General features: G+C 41.2%; 2 protein-coding genes and 1 long non-coding RNA gene across 7 annotated transcripts in view; 1 reads left to right on the top strand and 2 right to left on the bottom strand.

The window, feature by feature from the left end:
- JAM2 (junctional adhesion molecule 2) overlaps nt 1–397 on the bottom strand; it is a 46,399-nt gene extending 46,002 nt beyond the window's left edge. For 2 of the 4 annotated variants that reach the window (XM_086883400.1, XM_023943825.2), the window contains exon 1: nt 147–360. In XM_086883400.1, the coding sequence (XP_086739526.1) occupies nt 147–201 (55 nt within the window). In that variant the 5' untranslated portion in view covers nt 202–360. Of the gene's footprint in view, nt 1–146 lie in introns of all 4 variants that reach the window. The other 2 variants (XM_086883402.1, XM_086883401.1) reach the window with 2 other exon arrangements.
- A 6,904-nt stretch (nt 398–7,301) lies between these two features.
- On the bottom strand, nt 7,302–8,109 carry LOC147654403 (uncharacterized). Its single transcript, XR_015285151.1, has 2 exons — nt 8,019–8,109; nt 7,302–7,490 (listed from the first exon to the last, which is right to left on the bottom strand). It is a non-coding gene; the product is annotated as an uncharacterized LOC147654403 (long non-coding RNA).
- On the top strand, nt 7,361–21,711 carry MRPL39 (mitochondrial ribosomal protein L39). Of its 2 annotated transcripts, none has more exons than XM_023943813.2 (10): nt 7,361–10,438; nt 11,674–11,880; nt 12,107–12,246; nt 12,883–12,982; nt 14,256–14,323; nt 15,570–15,682; nt 16,945–17,010; nt 19,711–19,864; nt 20,862–20,909; nt 21,578–21,711. In XM_023943813.2, the coding sequence occupies exons 1-10, from the start codon at nt 10,396–10,398 to the stop codon at nt 21,659–21,661; spliced, it is 1,023 nt and encodes a 340-aa protein (XP_023799581.2). In that variant the 5' UTR covers nt 7,361–10,395; the 3' UTR covers nt 21,662–21,711. The 2 variants fall into 2 exon arrangements, with proteins under 2 accessions (XP_023799581.2, XP_023799572.2); XM_023943804.2 differs by having other exon boundaries at nt 10,420–10,677.
- The last annotated feature ends 2,038 nt before the right edge of the window (nt 21,712–23,749 follow it).

Raw genomic sequence — 23,749 nt, 5'->3', positions numbered from 1 at the left:
CACACACACAGACAGACACACACAGACACACAGACAGACAGACACACACACACACACACACAGACACACACACACCGCAGCGGGCCGGGGGAGCTGCCCGAGGCTGCGGTTCGCGATGGCCCTGCGGGACAGGGACGGCCACTTACAGCTCAGGACCCCCAGGCAGAGGAGGAGCAGCAGGCGCAGGCTGCGTCTCGCCATCTTCCCGCGGCGGCGTGGGGCGGTGCCCGGCAGCCCTGGGGCTCGGCGCCCGCGGAGCTCCTCCGCTGGCCGGCCCTGCTCTACCTCCTCCCAGCCCGGGGCCGCCCCAAACTTTTAACGTATCCGAGGAGGCGTCTCCCCGCTTGGTGCGCAGGAGCCGGGGCTGGGTGCGGGGATGTGCCCTGGCCGCCTCCCCGCCCGCCCTGGAGGGGATCCGGGATGTTCCGGGAGCATCCCTGTCCTTACCGCCCCCGGGGTGCATCCCTGTCCTTACCGCGCATCCCGGGGTGCATCCCTGTCCTTACCGCGCATCCCGGGGGCTGTCTGGTGGTCAATCCAGCAGCTCTTCTCCCCGTTTGGTTAATTCATTGGTTTGTTTTTAAGCTGGGACATCTTCATAAGCTCAAGGACATTTGTTGCAACAGAATAAACTTTTCGCTAGGAAAAGGTTTAGTTTCTCAAAGAAGAGCGTTTTCCCTGTTGGTGCGTTTCCCTCGGGACCCCCGGCCCCCCGGACTGGAAGTAGGGATAACGGGGTGAAATCACGGAACAAACATTTGGATATTCCGGCTAACAGAAAAACCGTGCGAGGGTGACGCGCTGTTTTAGGGCAAAAGAAGTCACAGTGACTCCTTGTGCCTGTCTGTACAGCTGGACAGGGCGTAACCCACCTAAAGCAGGAGATGGGACACACGGTGACCTTCAAAAGCTTTTATGTTACTATTTTATACCAGACCGGGAGAGGTTTTGGTTAAAGATACAGATGGTGTAGTGGCCCTTTAAATTTATGAATCAACGAAAATTACTCATCGTGACAGTTAATAGTGTATCTGAGTAGTTTCCAATGACTTCTTAAAAATACATTACTACCGATGTAAAGCAGTTCTATAACAAGAAAAGTATCACAAGGCTTTTTGTTTTGTTTTTTGGGGGGTTTTTTTTGGTTGTGGGTTTTTTTTTGTTTTTTTTTTTTTTTGGTTACCAGAACAGCAATGTCGGCTATATTTTGTTAGAGGGCAGCAATAAAGAAAGATAATTTATAAATAAAATCTCTAACAGCTATTTTAATGGAGAGCAAGGAAGCAGGATGCCATGATGCTCTTCATAGCAAAATCTTTTTAGTTTGTTTTTCATGTGGGAAAATTGTATACAGAACACAAGTAATATTTCTTTAAAAAATTTTTTATACATATATGTATGTATGTATGTCCAGTATATATTACTGGTATCATAACGTGCATTTAATTAAATCAAAACTGTCCCATTGAAAACAGAAAAGTTTTTTGTGTGTCCCAGCACATCATAGCTATAGGCATGTACAAAAGTTCATTGATTTCAGTAGGACTGCTTTACTATTTAGTCAGACAGTGATGGAAATGTTGTCTTGATTTAACATTCAAATATATGGCAAGAGTGGTGGAAAAGTTATAAACGTGGGGAATGTTAAGAAATGGCAATATGGAATTAAATTAAAGGATGGGCGATATGATGTTATTAATACTGATGGTTGATGAAAAACTAACTTTTTCCTGTTCATTGTTTCATTTCTCTTGCAAGAGAAGCAAATTCCTAGTGCACAGGATTGCTTCCCCCACATTTTTCTGACTTTTTCTAGTATAATTCATATTTTCTTCCCATTCCCTTCTTTTAATTCAGCAATGACTACACTGTGGTTTCTCTGCTTGCTTTATACAACTGCAGGAAACATCAGCAATTAAATGTCAGTATTTTGAAAGCATTTACAGAATTCATGGAAAAGTGATTGTAATACATATAGTTATTTAATATATATACTTTTTCCTCTATGTACTTCGCTCAACAATGGTATTCTTAAAAATACTGTTAAGTACTTTGTTAGAAGAGCACAAGACTGCTATCCATATTTTTTATCTTTTAAACTTGAATGTAGTAGAAATGTTTTCATTAAATAACACATAGATGGAAACAAAATGGAAGAATTTGTTTGAGATGCTCAGTTTAACAGTTATTCTTGGAGAACTTTCCATAGACACTCCTTTAAAGAATAAGAAAAATAGTCTATAATTAACATCTGCACACAAAATGCCAGTCAATAATATCTATCTTATTTTGTGTTAGCTGTTCTAGTCAATTTCTTCATATAGAAAAACCTTGAAAAGATTTGTGTAATTGCAATATGATTTCGAGATTTGGATGTTTTGTAACAAACCCAGGAATTAATAAAATGAAAGACTGCCCTCATTTTATTAGACAATATTTTAGATAAATCAACGTTCTTACATTGCAATGGAATTCCTCCTCTTTTTAATGAAACTTTCTATTGCAAATGTGGAGTGCTGATGATAATCTGTTCTAATAATAAGTTTACCTCTTTAATTATTGCACCATCACTGTGTTATGGTCCAATTTTTAGAGTTATTAGAAATGCCTCTGCTTGACCATATGCCAAAGTCAATAATATGGGTTTTATTTAATAGTAAATAGGAGAGAGAGTGGGAGAAAGAAAGAAATAGAAAATAGGTGGGGAGACAAAGAGAGTGACAGAGGTAGATCAAAGAAAATATCACCACTGTGTGAATCCCAATGATGTTCTGTTTATCCTCTCCAGCTGGTCTTCTCAGTGGTGAAGGTCCCCCCCTGAAAAACATAGAATCCAATGGATTAATATAGACTCAGACAAGCTGGGAATGCCCAGGTACCTCCCCTAGGGTGGGGAGTTTGACACAGTTTCTTGCAGCAGACTCTGGATCTATGGCATCACTTGGCATCACATGCAGTCCCATGGTGCAAGGCCTCTGGGGAGCGCTTTGGGGATCTTTGATGGATTATGACACCCCCTCAGTTGCCTCTCACATGAATGTCCCATGGATGTGGCCTGTGGGGTTGGAGGTTTCACAGCTGGGACAGTCTGTGTGAGGGAGGATGCATATTCACTGCCTCTGACCAAGGTAACACCACACAACCAAAACCTCCTCTTCCCACCTTGGTTGGGGGGGAGTCTGTGTAAACCTGGCCTCTGTGGGCTGTGCTCTCCCTGACCCCAAACCCAGCCAGGGATGATTCTCTGCTGTGTTTGGATTTCTTGTGGATGCATTCCTTTCCCTCAGCCTTGTTTGCTTCTCCCTGGACTTAAGATGATTGAACATAATGTTGTCCTTATCTAGGTGGCTTAACTCACAGTGCAAAATTCCAGTCAGACATCTTCAAGGAGAGGTGGGCTTCTGTGGTCATAGCTTCATTACACAGTTTTTGCTATAATGGGAAAAACTTCTTCATAACAATGTTTAAGGCATGAACCACTTCAGTCCCTGACACACTGTCAAAGAGTTCTGTTCTCCTTACCTAACAGAAAAAACTGTTTTGAAAAATAATTCGTAAAAATTCTGTGAAACACCAAAGGATCTGACTCTTCACTTGGGAAACATCTTATCTTTCCTAGCTACAGGACACTAAAAATGAATAAAAAAAAATTAAGTTATATTAAGAAAATCCTCCTTTTGGTGATTTCTCCACTCAAAATATGTTTGATTTTACAGGGGGAACAAAATCTCTCTAGATTTATTCCTCTACAATTTGCGTACTGATTTCTAGAATAGCTTTGATGTAAAATAACAACAACAACAAAAAATCAGTATACCAAATTATAACTGCTAAATTTGCTTGCAAAGGTGTTGCAATGTAGATACTCAAACACCTATCCACAGATAGACTAGCAAGGAAGATGACTGTGATTCCTCTTCTCAAAAACCTGCATAGAAGAGGGGCAAAAGCAGTGCAGTACATCAAGAGAACTGTCTGTTTAATAAGCAGCTTGAAGAGTAAGATGCTAATTTCTTTGGAATCTCTTCTCTGTTATGGCTTACACATGCCAGACTAGAAGATAGTTGTGGGAGAGATAACTAATGTTCGTCCTTGCATTGCCATTAAAAATAACTTTAGAAAAAAATTTAATGAAAAAACATGTTTTTTCATTATGTATGTAACATTCAGGCATATCTCAAGTTTCCTCATTAAATTTAAGAAGGTTAAGTAATACAACCCTCATTCCATGTTAGAAAGCACATATTTTTTATCCTGTTGATAAACAGGTAGTATAGATGTGTGATGATCTGGAGTAGCTGTTTTCTTGTTTGCAGAGTGAAACGCCAGTGAAAGCATAAAGGATTACAGTTCTGCTCTGCTTTTCTTTTTTCTTCCTGTGCTTTATTATCATGATTGCTCTTTAAATGTTTTAGTGTCTCTTGGTTCATCTGTAATAGAAGGTAATGCAGCAAGTTTGCTGATAACTGAACCTGATAATGATATGAGGAGTAGTAGTGGGGAAGATGTAGAATGTGGAGCCACAAAGGGAGAAAATAAAAGAAACAGGGAAAAAAGCGTTCCTGTGCATAAGCATGCCTATCATTCTTTATATGGACAGTTGAGAACTTGCTGTTATTAGAACTTACATGGCTCAGGCCTTGATTAAGAAGACACCTTTGAATATTTTTTCCATATTTAATGAAGAAGAAGTAGATATTTCCATATTTCAAAAAAAAATATATTTTATTTGAGGTGGTCAGAGATGCCATTTGAGATTTGGTGCCATAGCCTGTGCATAAGATCTCTGTACACATCTTTCTTCTAAGCACATTGTTGTCGCATATATTTGCTCTAATATATGCTGAATACAGTAGCACACAGCTGTAAAGTGACCATTCTGATGTGATTCCAGGCATAGCTATGAGACAAGCTGATAGAAAACTATTTGTAAAACTGCTAAAACAGATTCAATTTAATTTAGTTTAATTGCCAATATGCATATTTTATTATCTGTATCACAAAAATTTTTTTCTAAAGTCCATTGATTGATGTGCTATGTATTTTTTGTGCAGCTTTGACTGCCAGTCTGCAGTACATTGAATCTATCAATTTGAAAGCCTTGCCCTTTTGCATAAAGAATAATCAGCAGCCATGTGTGTATGGACAGGCTGGTATTTCCAATTTAAGGGACACTTTCTTGTTTTTCAGTTTTAGTTATCACCACACCTGTTTTTTTACAATGTCCTGAGGTATTGCTTTAATGACTGTCCACTCCCCTGGTTACAGAAGGCCTTGTCTCCTTTTGACTTCTGTGGCATTTTATTATTTTTTACAGCTTCTTCATGTGATTTGTTTTAAGTCACACCTGGGGAAAAATTCTGATTTATCTGACAGATTATCTGCTTGTTTTGTACTTTGAAACTAAAAACTGTGAGCAAGTATAGTTTTGAGAAAAGAACTAAAAAAACATTTTAAGATATGGGTTTTTTTCTCCAAGCTGTCACTAATGGATGTTTAAAGACAGAGCATGCCATGGATTAGTTGTCTGGCTTTAATGCAATGGGCTAGAGTACTGTGATAGAACACTGTATCACTATTAGACTGTTAAAATATTTTATACATAATGTGACTGCCAAACTTGAACCAAGGCCATAAAATGTGAGGGTAGTACAAGACAATACAAATTACTTGTTCTCAGTAGATTTTTTCACCCCCTACACCCCACCTTCATTTTCTGGAATGTCTTGTATGATTTTATCTTTGACTTGCAAAGTACAGAATCAATGTCTTTTTTTTTTTTTTTTTTTTTTTTTTTTCAACTGAACTTGCAAGATTACTGCCACTGAACAGGCAGCTCAGTAGCAATCAAAGGTACATTTTTATAAAAGATCCATCACACAGGATGGCATTGTAGGACACAATTCACCTTAGCAACAGTGGACAATGCATTAGCCACAATGCTGTTGGTGGAGAATTCAGAATTATTTTGCCACAGTATCCATAATACTTTACTGCTCACTAGGTAAAAAAAAATGCCTGGATAGCAGAGCCCAGAGAGTTCTGGTGAGTGGTGTTAAATCCAGTTGGCAGCTGGTCACAAGTGGTGTTCCCAGGGCTCAATATTGGGGACAACCCTGTTTCACATCTTTGTAATAATCTGTATGAGGGGAACGAGTGTATCCCCAGTCAGTTGCAGATAACACCAAGTGGGGTGGGAATGACAATCTGCTGGAGGGCAGGAAGGGTCTGCAAGAGGGATCCAGACAGGCTAGACCAATGGGCTGTGAGGCCAGTGGTCTGAGGTTCAACCAGGCCAATTACCAGGTCCTACCCTTAGGTCACAAAAACCCCCTGCAGGACAGGCTAGGGCAGAGTGGCTGGAAAGCAGGAAAAGGACCTGGGGGTGCTGGTTACAGCAGCTGAACATGAGCCAGCACATGCCCAGAGAGATGGCCAAGAAAGCCAGTATCACCTGGCTTGTGTCAGAAAAAGTATGGCCAGCAGGACCATCCCCTGCACTAAGCACTAGTGAGGCAAAATTTCTAATCTTGTGTTTAGTTCTGTGCCTCTTAATTCAGGAAGGGCATTAATGTGCTGGAATGTGTCCAGAAGGGCAAAAAGCTGGGGAAGGGTCTGGAGCTCAAGTCTGCTGAGGGACAGCTGAGGAACCTGGAGTTGTTTGACCTGGAGAAAAGAAGGCTCAGAGGAGATGTTACCATTCTCTACAACTACCTCACAGGATGGTGTAGCTAGGTTGGTCTCTACTCTCAAGTAACAGTGATAGGACAGGAGAAAATGGTCTTAAGTTGTGCCAGGGGAGGTTCAAGCTGGATATTAGGAAAAATTTAATCACAGAACAGGTTGTAAATCATTGAAACAGCCTGCACAGGGAAGTGGTGGAAGTGTTCAGAAAATGAGTAGATGTGGTACACTCTGATATGGTTTAGTAGACATGGTGGTATTCAGTTAAAGATTGGACTTGATGGTCTTGGAGGTCTTTTCCAACTTTAATGATTCTATGATTCTATAATTCTATGGTGTTATGAAGAATACACCTCTTAAGATGTAGTTACATGTCATAGTTGGAGCAGACACAACACAAAGCAGATCCTTAAGAAATTTCTTCCAAGTTTTTTTTATTGTGCTCATACATAACATTTTTATACCCTTCTGACTCCACAGTGCATCCCATCTCATTGGCCATCATCACACCACCCCTCAAGTCCATTTGTGGAAGCAGTTTTGAGAAAGCATCCCCAAAAATCCAAAATACAGATAAATCCTGTTTTTCCATGGTGTTTCTCACAGCAAAGGTGTTCTTTGTTTTCTTTTACTTTTATATTCTTTCTCTTCTTCTCACAGACACACAGGAATCCTGCTGGCTTCTTCTTTCTGTCAACTCTTTAGTCTGACCTCCAGCCCACTATGGGCCCTCTCCGCAGTTACACTGCATTGTTGTCTTACAAGGCTGTTGCTGCTTCTGGCCATGCATTACCGCTCTCACTTTGCTTGTGCATGGAAATTAATGTAAGAAATAATGTGAATCATGTGAATAAAACATTATCTCTCAGCAGTACTGATCCTGTAATTTGTATCACTTCAGCGACCTTGCATTCAGTGCCTTGTACAGTGTGCAGTATTAAGTAGGACTTTACTCCTGTTGTTTAGTACTCCCTCAGAGTGACAGAACAGGGTAGTTTCTGTCTCTCATTCTCTGAACATTCTGCATTTATCTACTTATAGAATACTAATGTGGTTTTTTATACCCTACACTAGTAACCTTGTTTTGCTTATGTTTTTTTAACCATTTAAACCAAAATGATTGTCATGCGATCACTGACTGCATATGACACCTTGAGTCAATAGATGAAATGGTGTAGTTAAGCTGTAATTACACAAATATTAGCATCATTCTAAGTAACTTGTATTTAACTCATTTTAAAAATGAGGAAGCAGGATGATTTACTTGCTGAAATTCTTAACCTATCAAATTATCAAATAACATAACGAAGGGCACAAATAGTTACCATACTCACACTCCTGGTTTTATGGATGAGAGCCCAGGTGAAGAGGGAAGCTAGTGCCAGGTACCAAACCAAGGGGATCCAGCTGTCCCACTGCTCCACAGATGTGCTTCCACACTGGAAAATTCCATGTCTTTTATTTTTTTGATGCTGAGTTTAATGACATGCTTTAGCTCTTAATGATACTAATTCAGTGTAACTGTCTGAGACTGGGCTCATGATGCCCACTTATACCATTGCCAGCTGAAGGTTGCAATGAAGATCATCATCAGCTACACTGTAAAGCATCAAAATGAACTCTTGAGTTATTTCATAAATGTATTGTTTTAATGTGAACCATGGTTTTTCTATATGGGCAGCATATTTGAGGGGGAAAGACAGCTGGGAGGTGTGAGGGGTTGGCCTTGGCTGGACACCAAGTGCTCCCTGAAACCACTCTATCACTCCCCTCCTCAACTGGACATGGAAGAGAAAGAGTTAAAGGCTTGTGGGTTGAGAGATCAATCACAAATGACCACCATCAGCAAACCAGACCAAACTGAGGAAAGTTCATTTAATTTATTGACAAATCAGGATAGGGAAGTGAAAAATAAAAACAAGTCTTCCCTCATCTCTCCCTTCTTCCCTGGGTTCAACTTCTCTCCTGATTTCTCTACCTCCTCCCCTCCTCAGTGGCACAGGAAGATGGGGAATGAGGGCTGCCAGCCAGTTTGTCTCTGCTGCTTGCTCCTCATGAGGAGGACTCACACTTTTCCAGTCTGGGCAGTGGAACCTCTGCTCTTGGTGCCTGGAGCATGTTCTCCGTCTCCATCTGCACTGACCTTGGCATCTGCAGGGCTGTTCCTCTCATGCATTCTCAGTTCTTCCTTATCTGCTTACAATTGCTGCTAAAGAGTAACTTTTGCCCTTCTTAAATCTGTTATCCCTGAACACTACTACTATGACGGTTTACCTTGGCCAACAGTGGCTCTGCTTTAGGTCCAGCTGGCATTGGCTCTGTTGGACACTGGATAAGCTTCTGGCAGCTTCTCACATCAAAATAGTTGGGTGGTCCTCTGTAGCTCCCCCGCTCCACTTCCCAAAGCCTAGCTATGCAAACCCAGTGCAGGTGGGCAGTATTAGCAAAGGGGAGGAGGCAGCAAGTGGTGGAAGTACAACACTCTGGGATGGGGTTCCTGCCTAGAGTAATGCTCAGAACTACTCTCCAGGGCACTGGCCAGAGCCCCAAAACTGTCAAGAGCTCACACAGTGTTTGGACAGTGCTCTCAGAATCATAGAATCACAGAGTGGGTCAGGCTGGAAGGCACTACCTTGTCCAACCGCCCTGCTCAAGCAGGGTCGTTCCAGAGCACATGGGACATGATTGTGTCCAGATGGTTGTGGAGTATCTCCAGAGGGAGAGGCTCCAGAACTTCTCTGGGCAAACATGGTGTGATTCCACAACCTCTGTCTTAGGCACATGGTGGTGGGATTCCTGGGGTTGTCCTGTGCAGGGCCAGAAGCTGGACTGCCATCACAGTCATAGATTCACAGAATGGTTTGGGTTGGAAAGGACCTTGAAGATCATCCTGTTTCAACCCCTTGCCATGGAGAGGGACACCATTCACTATACCAGGTTGCTCTAAGCTACATCCAACCTGGCTATGAACGCTTCCAGGGATAAGGCAGCCACAGCTCCTCTGAGCAGCCTGTACCAGGGCCTCACCACCCTCACAGGGAGAATTTTTTCCTTATATCTAATCTAAACTTACTCTATTTAAACTGAGGCAAGCCATTTTTCCTTCTTCTGTCACTACAAGTTCTGTTAAATTGTGTTGCCTCTCTTTTCTGTAAGTCTTCTTCAGGTGTTGGAAGGCTGCAATTAGGACGCCCTAAGGCTTTCTCTTTTCCAGGCTGAACAGCCCCAGTTCTCCCAGCCTTTCCTCACAGCAGAGCTGCTCCATCCCTCTGATCCCCTTGGTGTCTCCTCTGGCCCGGCTCCAGCAGCTCCCTGTCCTTCCTGTGCTGGGAGCCCAGGGCTGGATGCAGCCCTGCAGGTGGGGTCTGAGCAGAGAGGGGCAGAGGGGCAGAATCCCCTCCCTGCCCTGCTGCCCACGGGGCTCTGGATGCAGCCCAGCACACGGCGGGTTCCTGGGCTCCCAGCGCACACGGCCGGGGCATGTCCAGCTTCTCACCCACCAGGAGATCCTCCGATGATCACTGCGGGTCTCTGCCGACGCAGAATACAGTCTGTGGCTCTGAGCTGCGCCGGGGCTGCTGGAAGGAGCGGTGACCCGGGTCCCGGAAGACTCCTGCCGCCCGGCGGGCGGGCGGAGCAGCGGCGGAACCGCGCGGCTCTTGCCGGTGTTTCCGGCGGAGCCCAGCGAGGAGGCACCGTGGCCGTGAGAGAATGGCGGCGCCGTGGGCCGCCCGCGGGCTGTGGGCCGGAACCCGTGAGTGCGGAAGGGAGCCGGGAGCGCGGGAGGGAGACGTGAGCCATGAGTGCGGGGCCGGGCCCAGCTTGGGCTCGTACTGCGGCGGTGCTTTCAGGGACTGAGATGTCTTTATTATGCCGCGGGGGAGTTGGCCTGTCTGAGGGAAGGGCCTTTGCACAGAACCACAGAGTGGCTGGAGTTGGAAAGGACTTCTGGAGATCATTTAGTCCAAGACCCCTGCCTGTCATCACAAGCAGGTGACACAGGAGTTTGTCCAGGTGGATTTGGAATGTCTTCAGGGCAATTGACTCCACACCCTCCAAGGGCAGCTTATTCCAGTGCTCTGCCCCTCTCCATGGAAAGAAGTTCTTCTTCATGTTGAAGTGAAACTGCTTGTGTTTTAGTTTGTGGCCATTGCTTCTCATCGTGTTACTGGTCACCACTGAAAGGAGTCTGCCTCCAATCTCATGGCACATGCCTTTGAGATACTTACATGCATTAATGAGATTCCCTCTCAGGCTTCTCTCCAAATTAAACAGGCCCAGCTCCTGCAGTCTCTCATCATAAGAGAGATGCTCAAGACCCCTCATTATCTTTTTGACCCATTTTGTTGGCTCAGTCTCCTGTTGTGACTTTGTGCAGGTAGTACAGGGGCCCAACATGGTCACTTGCTGGAGCTGCAGAAGTGCAGTTTACAATTTACCTGGTAAATATTGAGACAGACAGGTGAGTAATCAGTAGCGTTGTAGAAACCAACACCTTATAAAGAGGCTTTGAGAACTCTGAATGGGTCACAGAGTGGTTGAGGTTGGAAGGGACCACAGTGGGTCGTCTGGTCCAGCCTCTCTGCTCATGATCATCCCAGAGCACATGGCACAGGATTGCATCCAGATGGTTCTGAAATATCTCTGGTTAGGGAGACTCCACACCCTTACTGGCAAGCTATTCCAGTGCTTGGTCACTGTACAGGAAAGTTCTTCCTCATGTTCATGTGGAACTTCCTGTGCATCTGTTTCTGCCCCTTGCTTCTTGTCCTATTGCTGGGCACCACTGAGCAGAGCTTGGTCAATGCTCTGACCCCTTCCTGTAGACATTGTCAGACATTGATGAATTCTCCTCTCACTCAACTCTTTTCGAGGCTGAACAGGCCCAGTTCCCTCAGCCTTTCCTCATACGAGGGTTGCTTTGCTGGACCCACCCCAAGATTGCTTACTCCAGGATTATTGCTTACTCAGTATCTCTCCTGTCACCAGGGTACATCTCCACACCAGCTTTCTCTCATCTGAGACCTGATGAAGTGATTCGGATGCGTAGTGAGCTCTTCACCAAAGAGAAAGAGAGACAATTGTCTCTTCACCCACGGATTGAGAAAATTGAAGTGAAATACACTGGGAAGTTGCAGCCTGGCAGTACGTTTGTCATGAACAAGGCTCTGTCTACACCATACAACTGTGCCATGCGTAAGTGGATGGACTTCTGAACTAGCCCCTCATGGTGAATATTGTGCTGCCCATTGAAAAAGAAACAGTTATTTTTTGAAGGCGTTTTTTTCACAGTTCATCCTTCTAAGTCACTTACAAATATGAAACTTGCAGTTCTTAGAAGTGCAGCAATCTGAACTGCTGATCCTGAGAAATGTGGTTAATAACTAACTAATATTTAAGGGGTTTTTTTTACTTTCTTTAGATTTAAGTGAATGGCATTGCAAGAACTCTGTTCTGGCTTTAGTGGATGGCGAAATCTGGGACATGTACAGACCCCTGACCAAATCATGTGAAATTCAGTTCCTTACCTTCAAAGATGAAGATCCAGAGGAAGTAAACAAGGTAAGATATTGTTCCATTGTAAGTGACCCTGGCTCTCTCTACCTTGTCTCATTTCAGGTGGCCCTGATTATGCCCACTTGATTCTGTGTGCACCTTTCAGTTCCATGCCTGTCTGCTTTCTTGAGCTTTGTTGTCATTAAAGCTCAGACATTCTAAATGTCTTTTTAATGGTGCATCATGGCTATCATTAGCTGGACCAGTGTGTGGGCTAGGTGAATTATTTGCTTTCCTTTCAATTGTTGCATTATTCTATGATTTCAGATTTAAGTATCTCCAAAGTTACATCTGGCTTACATGCTAAGTGCAGTTTTGAATTTTATTTGATTCTGTTTGGAGAATCATCTCCAAATAGAAGTTTAAATACCAAAGAAAGTAATCATAGCATCATGGAAAAGCTTGGGTTGGAGGAGACATTAGAAGTTCATCCAGTTCCACCCCCTGCCATGGGCAGGGATACCTTCCACTAGACTGGGTTGGTCATAGCCCTGTCCAGCCTGGCCTTGAACACTTCCAGGGGTGGAGTGCTTGGGTTGACAGCTAGGTTTGTGCATCATCCAGTTAAGTTTTGGTTTTTTGCTTTTTTTTAAAATATTAGCTTCTAGGCAATAAATCCATGTTCTGAAATTCTCTTTGCAGGCATATTGGCGTTCCTGTGCCATGATCATGGCGTGTGTGCTAAAGCAAGCGTTCAAGAATGAATATGCAGTCAACCTAGTTAAAGCTCCAGAAGTGCCAGGTGAAAAAAGAGTTTTATATTGATTGTGTTTTGCTGCTTCTCAAGTGAGTGTTTAATAACCAAACTTAGAAAAAAAATCAGAGGCTCTTTTACCAGTGATTGATGGTACTTAGCATCAATATGTGTATTACATGCTGTTGTAGTTGCCTTTAATTAATAATAACACAACTAAAAACAATTTTGTTATCAATGTTCAGAAAATTGGTCCATGTGGCCACTGGGTTTCAGACCACTTAGGATTTCATAGCTGAAATTAGTAACTAAACCTCTGTACTGTGAAATGATGTGAGCAAGGTTTCTAGATGTGATGTGACATGTTTCTGTGGAGTTTGCTCTAATAACTGCATAACCTTGTCTAGCACTTGAGTTACTAAAAATGACAATGTCTACACTAAATTGGAAGATTATTGAGGTACAAACAAGCTTGAGGTACAAACTTCTGCTCATCTGTGATCTGATTTAAGATTTAGAAAAGTGGGAAAATGCACAGGAGGTTGTTTCAATAACAAAATCTGCGTAACTGTGCATTTAATATATGAGAAGGTTGGTTGCTGGTCATGTGAAATGCTATAACTGATTCACTCTTTAGCAATTCTAGCATTTGTTGTGATTGATAAGTACAGGTAAATGTTTCAGTTCTAGCAGAATTTGGAATAATCTTGGATATACTCAGCTATACCATTATACTGCATGTATAGAAATAGTATGATCTTACTGTGTTCGTAGGTTTGATTTCTAAATAGCCATAGCTCTATATACACAAGAGTGTTCCAACAACTGGCAGAGAAACTTGTGTTGCCTTTACCAGAAATTTGTGCCATGCCTGTGTCATGGATAAACAGCTCTAATATTGTCTGATTTCTCTATGCAAGAAATTCCTCTCTATAATTTAATAGCACACATTTATTGTATGAAGCATACAGTGGAAAAAAATGAAGTATTTTTAAGGTGGTTTTGTTTTTTTCTGCAGTGTTAGATGCAGTTTTATGAAGCAATGTATTTTTTCCTCTCTTTTTTGATATTCTGTTATACTGACATTGCATTAAAATGCCTTTCAAATTACTTTCTCATTCAGTGAAACAAAATTAAAACAACACAAGTTCAATCTGCCATTTTTTAGCATAATCTGAGCTGAAAAGTTTGGTTTTATGATGAATTTCTAGAGATAATTCTGGTTTTCTTCTCATTCATTTTGTTGTAAGAATATAGTATGAATATGAAATATATACTTTGTTACAAACATGAATATTTTTTCTTTGTGTTGGAATTGCAGTAATCTCTGGAGCTTTCTGTTATGATGTAGCTCTGGACAAGAAACTGAATGACTGGAAACCAACAAACGTAAGCACTTTTCAAATGTAAACCCAAAAGGTTCTATAGCTTGTGTCCTTGTCCAGTTGCTCTTTTTTAACAGGGGAGAAGGGACAGAGATTTTTTGCCCCCTTTTTGTTAGTGCACATTTGGAGTAGTCTTTGGGAGCTCATCTCTACATTTACCACACACTGGTGCTACGGCAGAGTGCTCTCAGATTTCCTTTCAGACAAAAATAAACCTTGTGCTGCCCTCCACATGCTTTCAGGCTTTAGGTCTGTGGAGCTAGAGAAAATTCTAGTCTGAAGTACGAGTTCAGAAACAGTTGATGGGCCTTTGGGACCTCAGTGCCATTTTTGTTACTGTACAGATCTGTTCCTCCTCAGCTGCTCTTGCTTGGTAATGTCGGTGCAGCCACAGTCTTTGTGTGAGTAGAGCCTCTGAAAATGAAAGTGTGTATAAGGCATACTTTCTGGTGGTTTGCAGCAGAATCAGTTTGTTGTTGAATGAAATCTGTAAGCACATTCAGCTGCAGCTCTCCTTAATAGCTTGCTTATATTTCATGCTCTGCAGTAAATCTAGTAATCTGAATGCTCTAAATATAAGAACCATTTGTGATCACAAATGTTTTGCCACTCTGGTGCCCATTCTTGCTCTTGTGCCCAAAAACCAGCAGAGGTGTGTATGGCTAGCAAAGCAATACTGGTACAATGCAGAATTCTTCTTCAATATCATCTTGTAGCTGAAGTAATTTAGTTAGAAATATTTTCTACATGACATTTTAAATGTAATTTCACCTCATAACAATTTCTTATTTATGAATAAATCTGAATTATGCAGACCCTCAGATTCTGGTCCAAGGTGACCAGTTTTTATTTATTAAATATTCAGTTCCTTTTTTCACTTTGATCTATCACAATAGAGCTTATTTGTAAGTGAAGACACCACTCTGGGCAACAAGATATATCGATGAGTATTTTACAGTAGCAAGACTGTATTTAGCGCCATGTTGGGAATACCTGGGCATATATTAATTAATATATATTCTTTCCAATTGAAACATGCCTATTGATTTGACTGGGCATTGAATCTGTCCATTAAAACAGTGAAGATCTATAGTGCTCTTATGATAATAGTAAGACACTCCTACAGTAAAACTGCTGTATTTAGGGTTTATATTAGATGATCTTTGATGTTTCGACTAATATTTAGTGTTTGCTTATCTGTTCACTACAGCTGTGAAAAGGTGGTTACAGTTTTTATGTTCTTTTTCTAGGACAACTTCCGTTCTCTTACAAGGGATGCCAGAAAGCTAATCCATCAAGACCTGCCCTTTGAAACACTGCATGTTGAAGCAAAAGTAGCACGTGAAATGTTTCAGCATAATATGTGAGTGTCTGAATTTTCCTTTCTTTCTAAGAGGCAATCAAATTACTGCTTGGTTTTATAAATCTAAAGTAAGATGTGACAGGTGAAGTAAGAAGGTACTTCTCCCACTGCTCTGAATGAGACTGACTCCATTCTCTTTCTACCAACTTACACCAACTAACTTAGTTCTTACTGTTCTCTCCAGAGGCCAACACCAGGGACCTTTACTGGATGTCATTTTGTGACAAGGTGAAAGACTGAGACTGCTTTTGTTCACTAGCAAGCTTTAAGATTCCACTGCTATTAAATTGAAGCTCTGGTGGTTTGCCTTGACATGGTAGCCTTTGCTGAAAGGCTTCCATATTTAAAGAAATGTACCTTTTTCATGTCCTGGTATCTTCAAATGGAGATCTTGTGAAATGCAGTTTTTGAACTCTGCAGGGGGAAAATGGGTAAAATTATTGCATCAGCCAGAGCTTATCTGGCTCTATCACTTTGGCCTGCTCCAGGAGTGGGTCACACCCCAGGAACAGGACGACCCGAGGTGTGACTAGAGCACTTGCTGTTGAGGGCTACACATTGCATAAAATCAGTTTAGGTGCTCTATTGGTGTCTTCTAGTCTTACAGATGACCTGAAAAAGTCTTATTTGTAGTAGTAGGTCCATTGTCTTTCTGAATAAAACTCTGCTGTGGGAGCAAGGTCCTCATATAAAATATGCAAATAGACTGGAATAAATGTTTCAGTAGGAAGGGACCTACAACAACCACCTAGTTCAGCTGCCTGACTGATGGGGGGCTGACAAGTTACAGCAATTTATTAAAGGCATTGCCCAGGTGCCTCTTAACCAGTGACATACTTGGGGTGTCAACCACCTCTCCAAGAAGCCTGTTCAGTGTTCAAACACCATCTCCTAAGGAAATGCTTCCTAGTGTCCAGTCTGAATTACCTCCCAGCACAGCACTGAGCTATTCCCAAACATCCTGTCTCAGGATCCCATCTTGATAGTGCCTGATGACTGCATTATTTTTAAAGTGTCTTTCAGCATTGCTCAGTAAAATCTTTGTAATTTTTCCATGAACTGAGTTAACTAACAGGTCTATTAATGAAGCGTATCAATATGTGTTGTCATTAGGAATTTAAACCAGTCTCAAAACTCACATAAATACAAGCATGATTTTTTAAGGAATTTTAAATGAATCAAATTAATTTCTGAAGTGTTCTTATAAGAACTAGGTATTAAGAGGTGAAGATTTTTTAAAAAATATTCTTTTTCTTGTCCAGATACAAAATGGAGATGATAGAAAGAAAAGCTTCTCAAAATATGGAAGGAATTGTACAGTTACATAGGTAAGCAAAACTGAACTCCCATTCTGTAATGATTCACTAGAACATTTGGGTATTTTACAAGTACTTTCTGCAAGGGAGAAGAGAAAATCACTTTTGATGGTTTTAAATTTAAGGATCATTTGTATTCATTACTGTCTGTGGTCTGTCTTAAGTTGCTTGGGGTGGTTTGTTTGCTTAGTTATTTTAATACAAACATTATTTTGTGATACTACATTTCTATTTCTTGTTATGTTAAGGGTGTTAAGTGTCAGAGAAGTCTTACTGCTTTCAGTGCTTTTACATGAAAACTAAATAAATCTCTTAGCTTGACAGGCTAAATAAAATGCAAACCAATTACTGGTTTGAAATTAAGAGTTAGCATTGTATAATGGGTTTTTCTTTCAAAGTTGTCAAGATCTTCCTAACTTGCAAGCTACTGCTTTCTAGTGGTGGAGATGAGAATAGAACAGCATCCTGGGGATACAGCCTGAGTGTGGTGGTTTTACCTCAAACCAAAATCGCCAGAGTACTTACTCATTTCTTGCTGTGAGATATGGATTAGGAGAGGGGCAAAACAGGCTTAAAACTTAAAAGGAATAAAGAAAGCTTATTAATAGAACTATAAGAATAAGAAAACAGAATAAACTTCCAGAAACCTTTCCTCCCCTCCACCCAACCTTTTTCTTTTTTCAACTGGCAGCACAGAGACAAAACCTGAGATGTTAAAGCAGTACTAACTATACAAGTCTTTTCATCAGTCTTTGTAGAGAGAGGAATTTTCTCTTGTCATTTCTTGGAGAATTCTCTACAAGAAAAACAGTCTTCTCATGGCGTTTCATTTCCATGCCTGGCAGCCGCCCAGAAAAAAACTCTGCCATCATATTTTCCTCTCATTTTTACACCACTCTGAGGTATATCCATGGGCCATGAACTCATGGGGTATTATTTTAAGGATGAGTTATTCAAAGGCAAAGGTTCTCTTCATCTGTCTCTGTGATCATCTCTGGGAACAGGTTCTCTCCTTTTCTCCCTGGGGGCAAAGGGTCTCCATAACTCTCGCTTCTTTCTCTGTTCAAGCATTTTATGGGATCACAACTACTCCATTACCTGCTTACCTTCATGAATGGATACCTTTGCTCAGGTCTACAGTTTGAATAATTCATTCCCCCCAGTACTCTTTAATGAATTAAAGGAGTTTTTCAGAACATTATTGTCTATTTCCACGGCTCTACCAAAAGAATATTTTAGCTTATTAAAGCACCTCTTCATTCTCCTTCTATCTGAGGCTTGACTCCTTTTACTGACCTTGATGTTTCATGTTGCCTCTTTACATGTTGATCACTCTTGCTTTCCTCTTTCTGTAGAGGGGATTAAATCTGCAGGTCTCATCTGTGTAGTGAAAGGGTTAAATCTTGTGGATGGTCCCATGATCTCTGCCAGGACTGTTTTCAATGGAGGATGGTGGCTGTGCTGGGGGAGGGTGCTAGGATCTCAGCAGCCAGGCTGGCACTCAGAGGCAGCACTCTGCGGGCCGATGGCTTCCCCTCCCCTTACTCAGCAGTCTCTGGTGAAACTCAGCAGTGGCAGAAATTTCAGCTGGGCCAGGGACCAGCCTGGCCCGGCAGCACCACTGTACAGGGCTTGGCAGGCTTCCTGAGGGGTTCAGCCCCTCTGGGAAGGGGCTCCTGCCATCCCACAGTCTCCATCCCCCTCCTGGAGCTGCTGGGCTCTGGCCCAGCCCTCCCCCAGGCCACAAAGGCTGTGGGGGAGTGGGTCAGCCGCACCAGAGTTCTGTTACCTTTCAAGGCTGGAAAGAAAGAGAGCCAGAGTTTCTGGGCTTGAGTTTTTAAAAGGTGGCATTCACAAAGGTGATCTTATTTTTCATTTGTTTAAATGCTGTCAGTTCTTAAAACTGGCTAGCTATTGGCCTGATCTCAAGCAGAGAAGAAACTCCCAGCAGCCCCTCTCAGAGCCATCACTTCCGTGGGTGTTTTCCACTTTTTTTTTTTCCTAAATGCCAAACCACCACAATAAGATACAGAGTTTTTAGCCTGGAGGTAGGAAGCTTGTATTGAATCTCAGGCAATTCTCTGTCTTAGGCTATTGCAGGATATTCAGTTTTGTAGATGTCTGAACAGTTCTTAATTTTTGTGGTGCACACCTATCTAAAGGAACAGATGTCTTTGCAGTGGTGGTCCTTGAAATTTTAGAACAATGTTGGGTCATTCTTCTTCCCACTCTGATTTGCTCAATAAAGGGGAAAATAGCCTTATCTATTGCTTTCTTGGAGAGTTTCATTCTCAGTATTTCTTTGCCATCTCTTTTCTTAATTGATTTGCAGTTTTCCAAGAACTGGAAAGGGAAATAACTGCACCTAGTAAACATGGTACTGTGGCAGTCTTGGAGACAAATCTTTTCTTGGTGAATGAGAGTTAACTCAGTTTTAGAGCCAACATGGCATCAAATATTTTCTAAACCTAAGATACTTTCGAGACTTGAGATTTGAATATCCTAAGTTAATTTGAGGAAATTGTGTGACCTGTACTTTTGGTTTAGGAAACTTAAAAATGCTGAGCTGGTGATTGGTTTATGTATGGTTTGTGATTTGTGTGGATTTTCTTTCTGTTAACTGCAATTTCCTAATTAAAAATAAAACCTAATCTCCTTGTATTTCACTCCAAATATTTGGCATATAAGCTGGGGTTTTTTTCATCTCCCCAGGTTTGGTGACTTTGTAGATGTTAGTGAAGGTCCTCATATTCCAAGGACAAGTTTCTGTTTCCAGTATGAGATAACAGCAGCCCATAATCTTCAGACTGACCAGTCTGAATTAATAAGGAGATTCCAGGGTGTGTCCTTGCCAGTCCATTTGAAGGTAAGTCATTAATTTTGCACAGGTTTTCCTTCATTAAGTTAGAGCATTTTGCCTAGGTTTCCATCTTTGTTAGATGTTATGTTGGTAGCTAAATGGAATTCATAGTTGAGAGCCGTAGAAAGTGTGGGGGGGGTCCTGATGATGACTGTGTTGGATATTTGGGGTTCATTTTCCTGAAACTGTTGTGGATGTGCAGTAAGAACTAGAAAAGTTTGCATGAGAGGCCTCATGATTTTGTTTTTCCATATGGAAAGTGTTTTGGTTGTGTAATTTCTGCGAGGATATTTCGTTCTGCTTGCCTAAGTTGTACATGCTAGTCTTCTGATATCAAGGCTACTGACAATGCCTAAAAGATAAGAATTTTGTATTTATACTCATGATAAATATACCATTCAAAGAATTTCATGACACCAAAGTAAAATGTAGCAACAACTAAAAGTCCTAGCTCTAATGAATCTTAAACGTTTTGCAGGACTCAATATGGAGGCAGTAGTCTTTATTCCCATTCCTGTTGACTTACATGATTTTGAGCTTGTGGTCTAGCACTTGTGTTATTATCTTAGTTGGAGATGTTTTCAAGGGCTCCTCAGCTCACCTCTGTGTTCCCATCCTAAGCATAATTCCCATTTTTGCCAATTAACTCCTCAAGGATTGAATCATAGAACCATGGAATGGTTTGGGTTAGAAGGGACCTTAAAATTCATGCAGTACCAATTCCCTTTCCATGGGCAGGGGCACCTTCCACTGACCAGGTTGCTCAGTGCTTCATCCAATCTGGCCATGAGCACTTCCAGGGATAGGGCATGTGATGGGTAGACATTTATTCAAGTCCCCCACGTAAATATGGGCAGATTGGACATCAGAATTGTAAATTGTGGCATTTGAACTGGGCTTTTTTGTGGTTTTGCGCCATCATTTCTATACATTTCTCAGAATCTATTCTGTAATAAGAGTATTTTTTACCTCTGTTAACATTGCTTACTGACATTTCATGCAGGCTCACCACACTGTATGGCACAAACTGCTGGAAAGATCAAAGAGGCTGGTAAGTCTCACTTGTGGTGAACTACAGGTTACCAAATACAAGGGTATACTCTGATAGAGGACAATTTGAATGATTAGAGGTAGGTAACATACTCAAGAACATATTTTTAGGAATGGAAATATTCACAGGTGAATGGAAATCAGAAATCTAACTGCTTGTTCATAAGAGGACATGGTAGCATTGTTTCTGAGGTCTGTTATTAAAATGCACTGTGCCATTTAAAAAAACATATACTAGTTGATTGATATGATTTGTCCAATTTAAAATATTTTAAGGTAAATGGAACTATAAGATACTATAACCCACATATTACCAAATAACCGCTATCAAGACATGTATAAACATAGGAAGTCTTTGTAAGAATTAAAGAGCAGCTGTTTCAGAGCCTTCTGATCAATAATTTTACTTACTTGTTGAGCAAGAGACAGAAAAAAAAGTACTTCATGTCTTCTGAAACTTGTTAGCCAAGAATATGTTCTGAGCCTGCCCATGGCATCTTCCCTGAACTTAGTTTGAATATTCTTGTCCTTCAGGTTCATTTTGGAGAAGATAGTAGTCTTTGTAGGTTGTCCTTTCTTGTTACAGTGACAGTATGAGGCAAGGATTTTCAGGATCAAGGAGAGTGAAGTAATTTTTAAAAATAGAACAAAATTGATATCTTTCCGCAGGTCACTGAAGAAGATTTGGAAGCAGCAGCACAGTGTCTTGAGGCAAAAGATGGAACTGAAGAGGGAAAAACTGTATCAATTTAAATTAAGTTGAACCTCTGAATGTATATAATAAAATGTGTATTTTTACATTATTTGTTTGTGCCTCATACAAAAATGTCTTGGGTAATTAATTTAAATTCTGTGACCTAAATCACAGATAAGTATAGATACAGGTATACATGAGATGTTTCAGTCAACTCTGAAGATTTCCTTAAAGAACAAAGGGGTGGGAGGAGGGAAGGTAATGCTTTATCTGCTATAACTTGGAAGTTGTCCCTGTCCTTACTTTGACAACAGTAGTTGCATGTGTCCATCCTTACGTTGTTGTCTACTGCAACTGAAAATTGAGACAAATAGTATCTTAAAAAGGTACCCTTAAAGGTATGTAAAGGTGTAATTGCCATTGGTTTACCAATAGAAAAATAGCAAAATGTAAAATCCAGAATGTTCTTGGAATTTAATGATTTCCTTCTGCTGCACAAGTGCAGTTAAAGATCATTTTCCATAACAATACCAATAAGTAGTTCCTTACTTGCCTTACTACCCCAGTGTAGTAAGATTTATTATGAATTTTCTTACTTTGATATTTAAATATGGTGACTTCAGTTAAATTTCACGAGGGGGTTTTGTTAGATGATGTTTTCTGGTGTTTTGTATCTTCATCTCTAACTCATTAGAACTGTTCTCATTACACCAGAGGAAACTTCTTGAAGTGCAAATATTTTCTCCAAATTTTATCCCAGTTATTTTTATCATTAACTGTGTCACGTTTCCTCATCAGTTGACACCACAGTTTTGCGAGAGCAGGGTAGTAGTTCAATAAAATACATTCAGGTATAACCCATGTCTTCTCAGGATACTTGGAAAACATGGTTTTATTTCCTCTTGATTAATGTTGCATTTTTTAGAATGGTATCAGATGATTATTATTTTAAATAAGATTGTTGATTCAGTTTACCTTCAAAGTACACATATGCATTTACATACTCTATATATTTTCATTAAATTGAACTTGCCAGAGTGTACTTTGGCTTTGAGCCTGTTGTTTTGGTGCTGTTGAAGAAGCAGGCATTGGTTCTTGTCTTAAGATACACAAAAAATTGCTGTTTGTGTGTCAGCAATTGAAGAGATGGGACATCTCTTAGCTTGCAAACAAGAAGTTGTTTATTGTGAAGGCATGAAGTCAACTAGTATCTCTAGAACTGGGTTTATATACTTTTACAACTTTAAGTAAAACTTTCCATTGCCAAACAATAATCACATTACTCATGTTTCTTAACAACCACAATTTGCAGGTGCAGTTTCTCATGATTACTTTAGAACAAAGCACTCATTCCTTTTCCTATCTCCCTCACATTTCTGTTTGAACTTCCCATGGTTTTTGGCCTACCAGGGCCAAGATGTTCACATCATCCATCAACTCTTGAGTACTTTCTGTTCTGTTGCTTGACTGTTCTCCTCATGAGTGTTGTTTCTTGGGGTTTTGTTGAGGTTTCCTTTTAGTTTTGCTAGGCTGGTTGGTTTGTTTTCGTTTGCTTAATGCAATGCTTGACATCTTTGATTAAACCAAGACTGGTGAGATTTTGCTGTCTGAATTTTGGCATCCAACCTAGATGGCCTGTTTTGAATTTTAAGCTTGTTCTATTAAAACCTAGAGAGTCTCCTGATGTCTGCTTGCTGTTTTCGGTATCCAGAATTCCACCTGGATTCCACCAGCTGCAGAGGAAGGCAAGTGTTGCTATCCCTTAGGAATATACCTTTTTTAATCCTAGCTGGAGTTTCAGAGCTTTTCTGGCATGTTCTTTTTTGAGGGGCTGGGGAGACAGTTTTTCTGTTTGCTGTTGTTGGGGGTTAAGTGTCCTTCCTTTTGTTCCTTCTCACCTATGGAATGTTTTGCCCATTAGTTGCTGGGAAAACGTGATGGCTGGTTCTTGCTGGGTGTTGGAGTTTGGTTGGGCCTAGGGGGAAAGGGGGGCAGGAAAAAAGGGAGGACAGGGGCAGCTGGGGGCTGGCTGGTTTCTTAGACTTGAGAGCGAGACACTCACTCTGGGAACTGTTGGTTCTGATTTTGGAGAAGGGAATTCACCATCGCCCAGACGGAGCTGCTGCTTCTTCTTCGTTTGTGGGCCT

This window comes from Cyanistes caeruleus, chromosome 3 (assembly GCF_971803275.1).
Source record: "Cyanistes caeruleus chromosome 3, bCyaCae1.hap1.1, whole genome shotgun sequence".
Taxonomy (NCBI): domain Eukaryota; kingdom Metazoa; phylum Chordata; class Aves; order Passeriformes; family Paridae; genus Cyanistes; species Cyanistes caeruleus.
Note: the sequence above shows the minus strand (reverse complement) of the source record. Positions and strands in the feature narration are given on the sequence as shown.

Coding starts and splice junctions, on each gene's coding strand:
- MRPL39 (XM_023943813.2), top strand. CDS start 10,396: ATGGCGGCGCCGTGGGCCGCCCGCGGGCTGTGGGCCGGAACCC. Junction 17,011..19,710: donor GGAATTGTACAGTTACATAG/GTAAGCAAAACT, acceptor TCATCTCCCCAG/GTTTGGTGACTTTGTAGATG. Junction 20,910..21,577: donor TGGAAAGATCAAAGAGGCTG/GTAAGTCTCACT, acceptor ATCTTTCCGCAG/GTCACTGAAGAAGATTTGGA.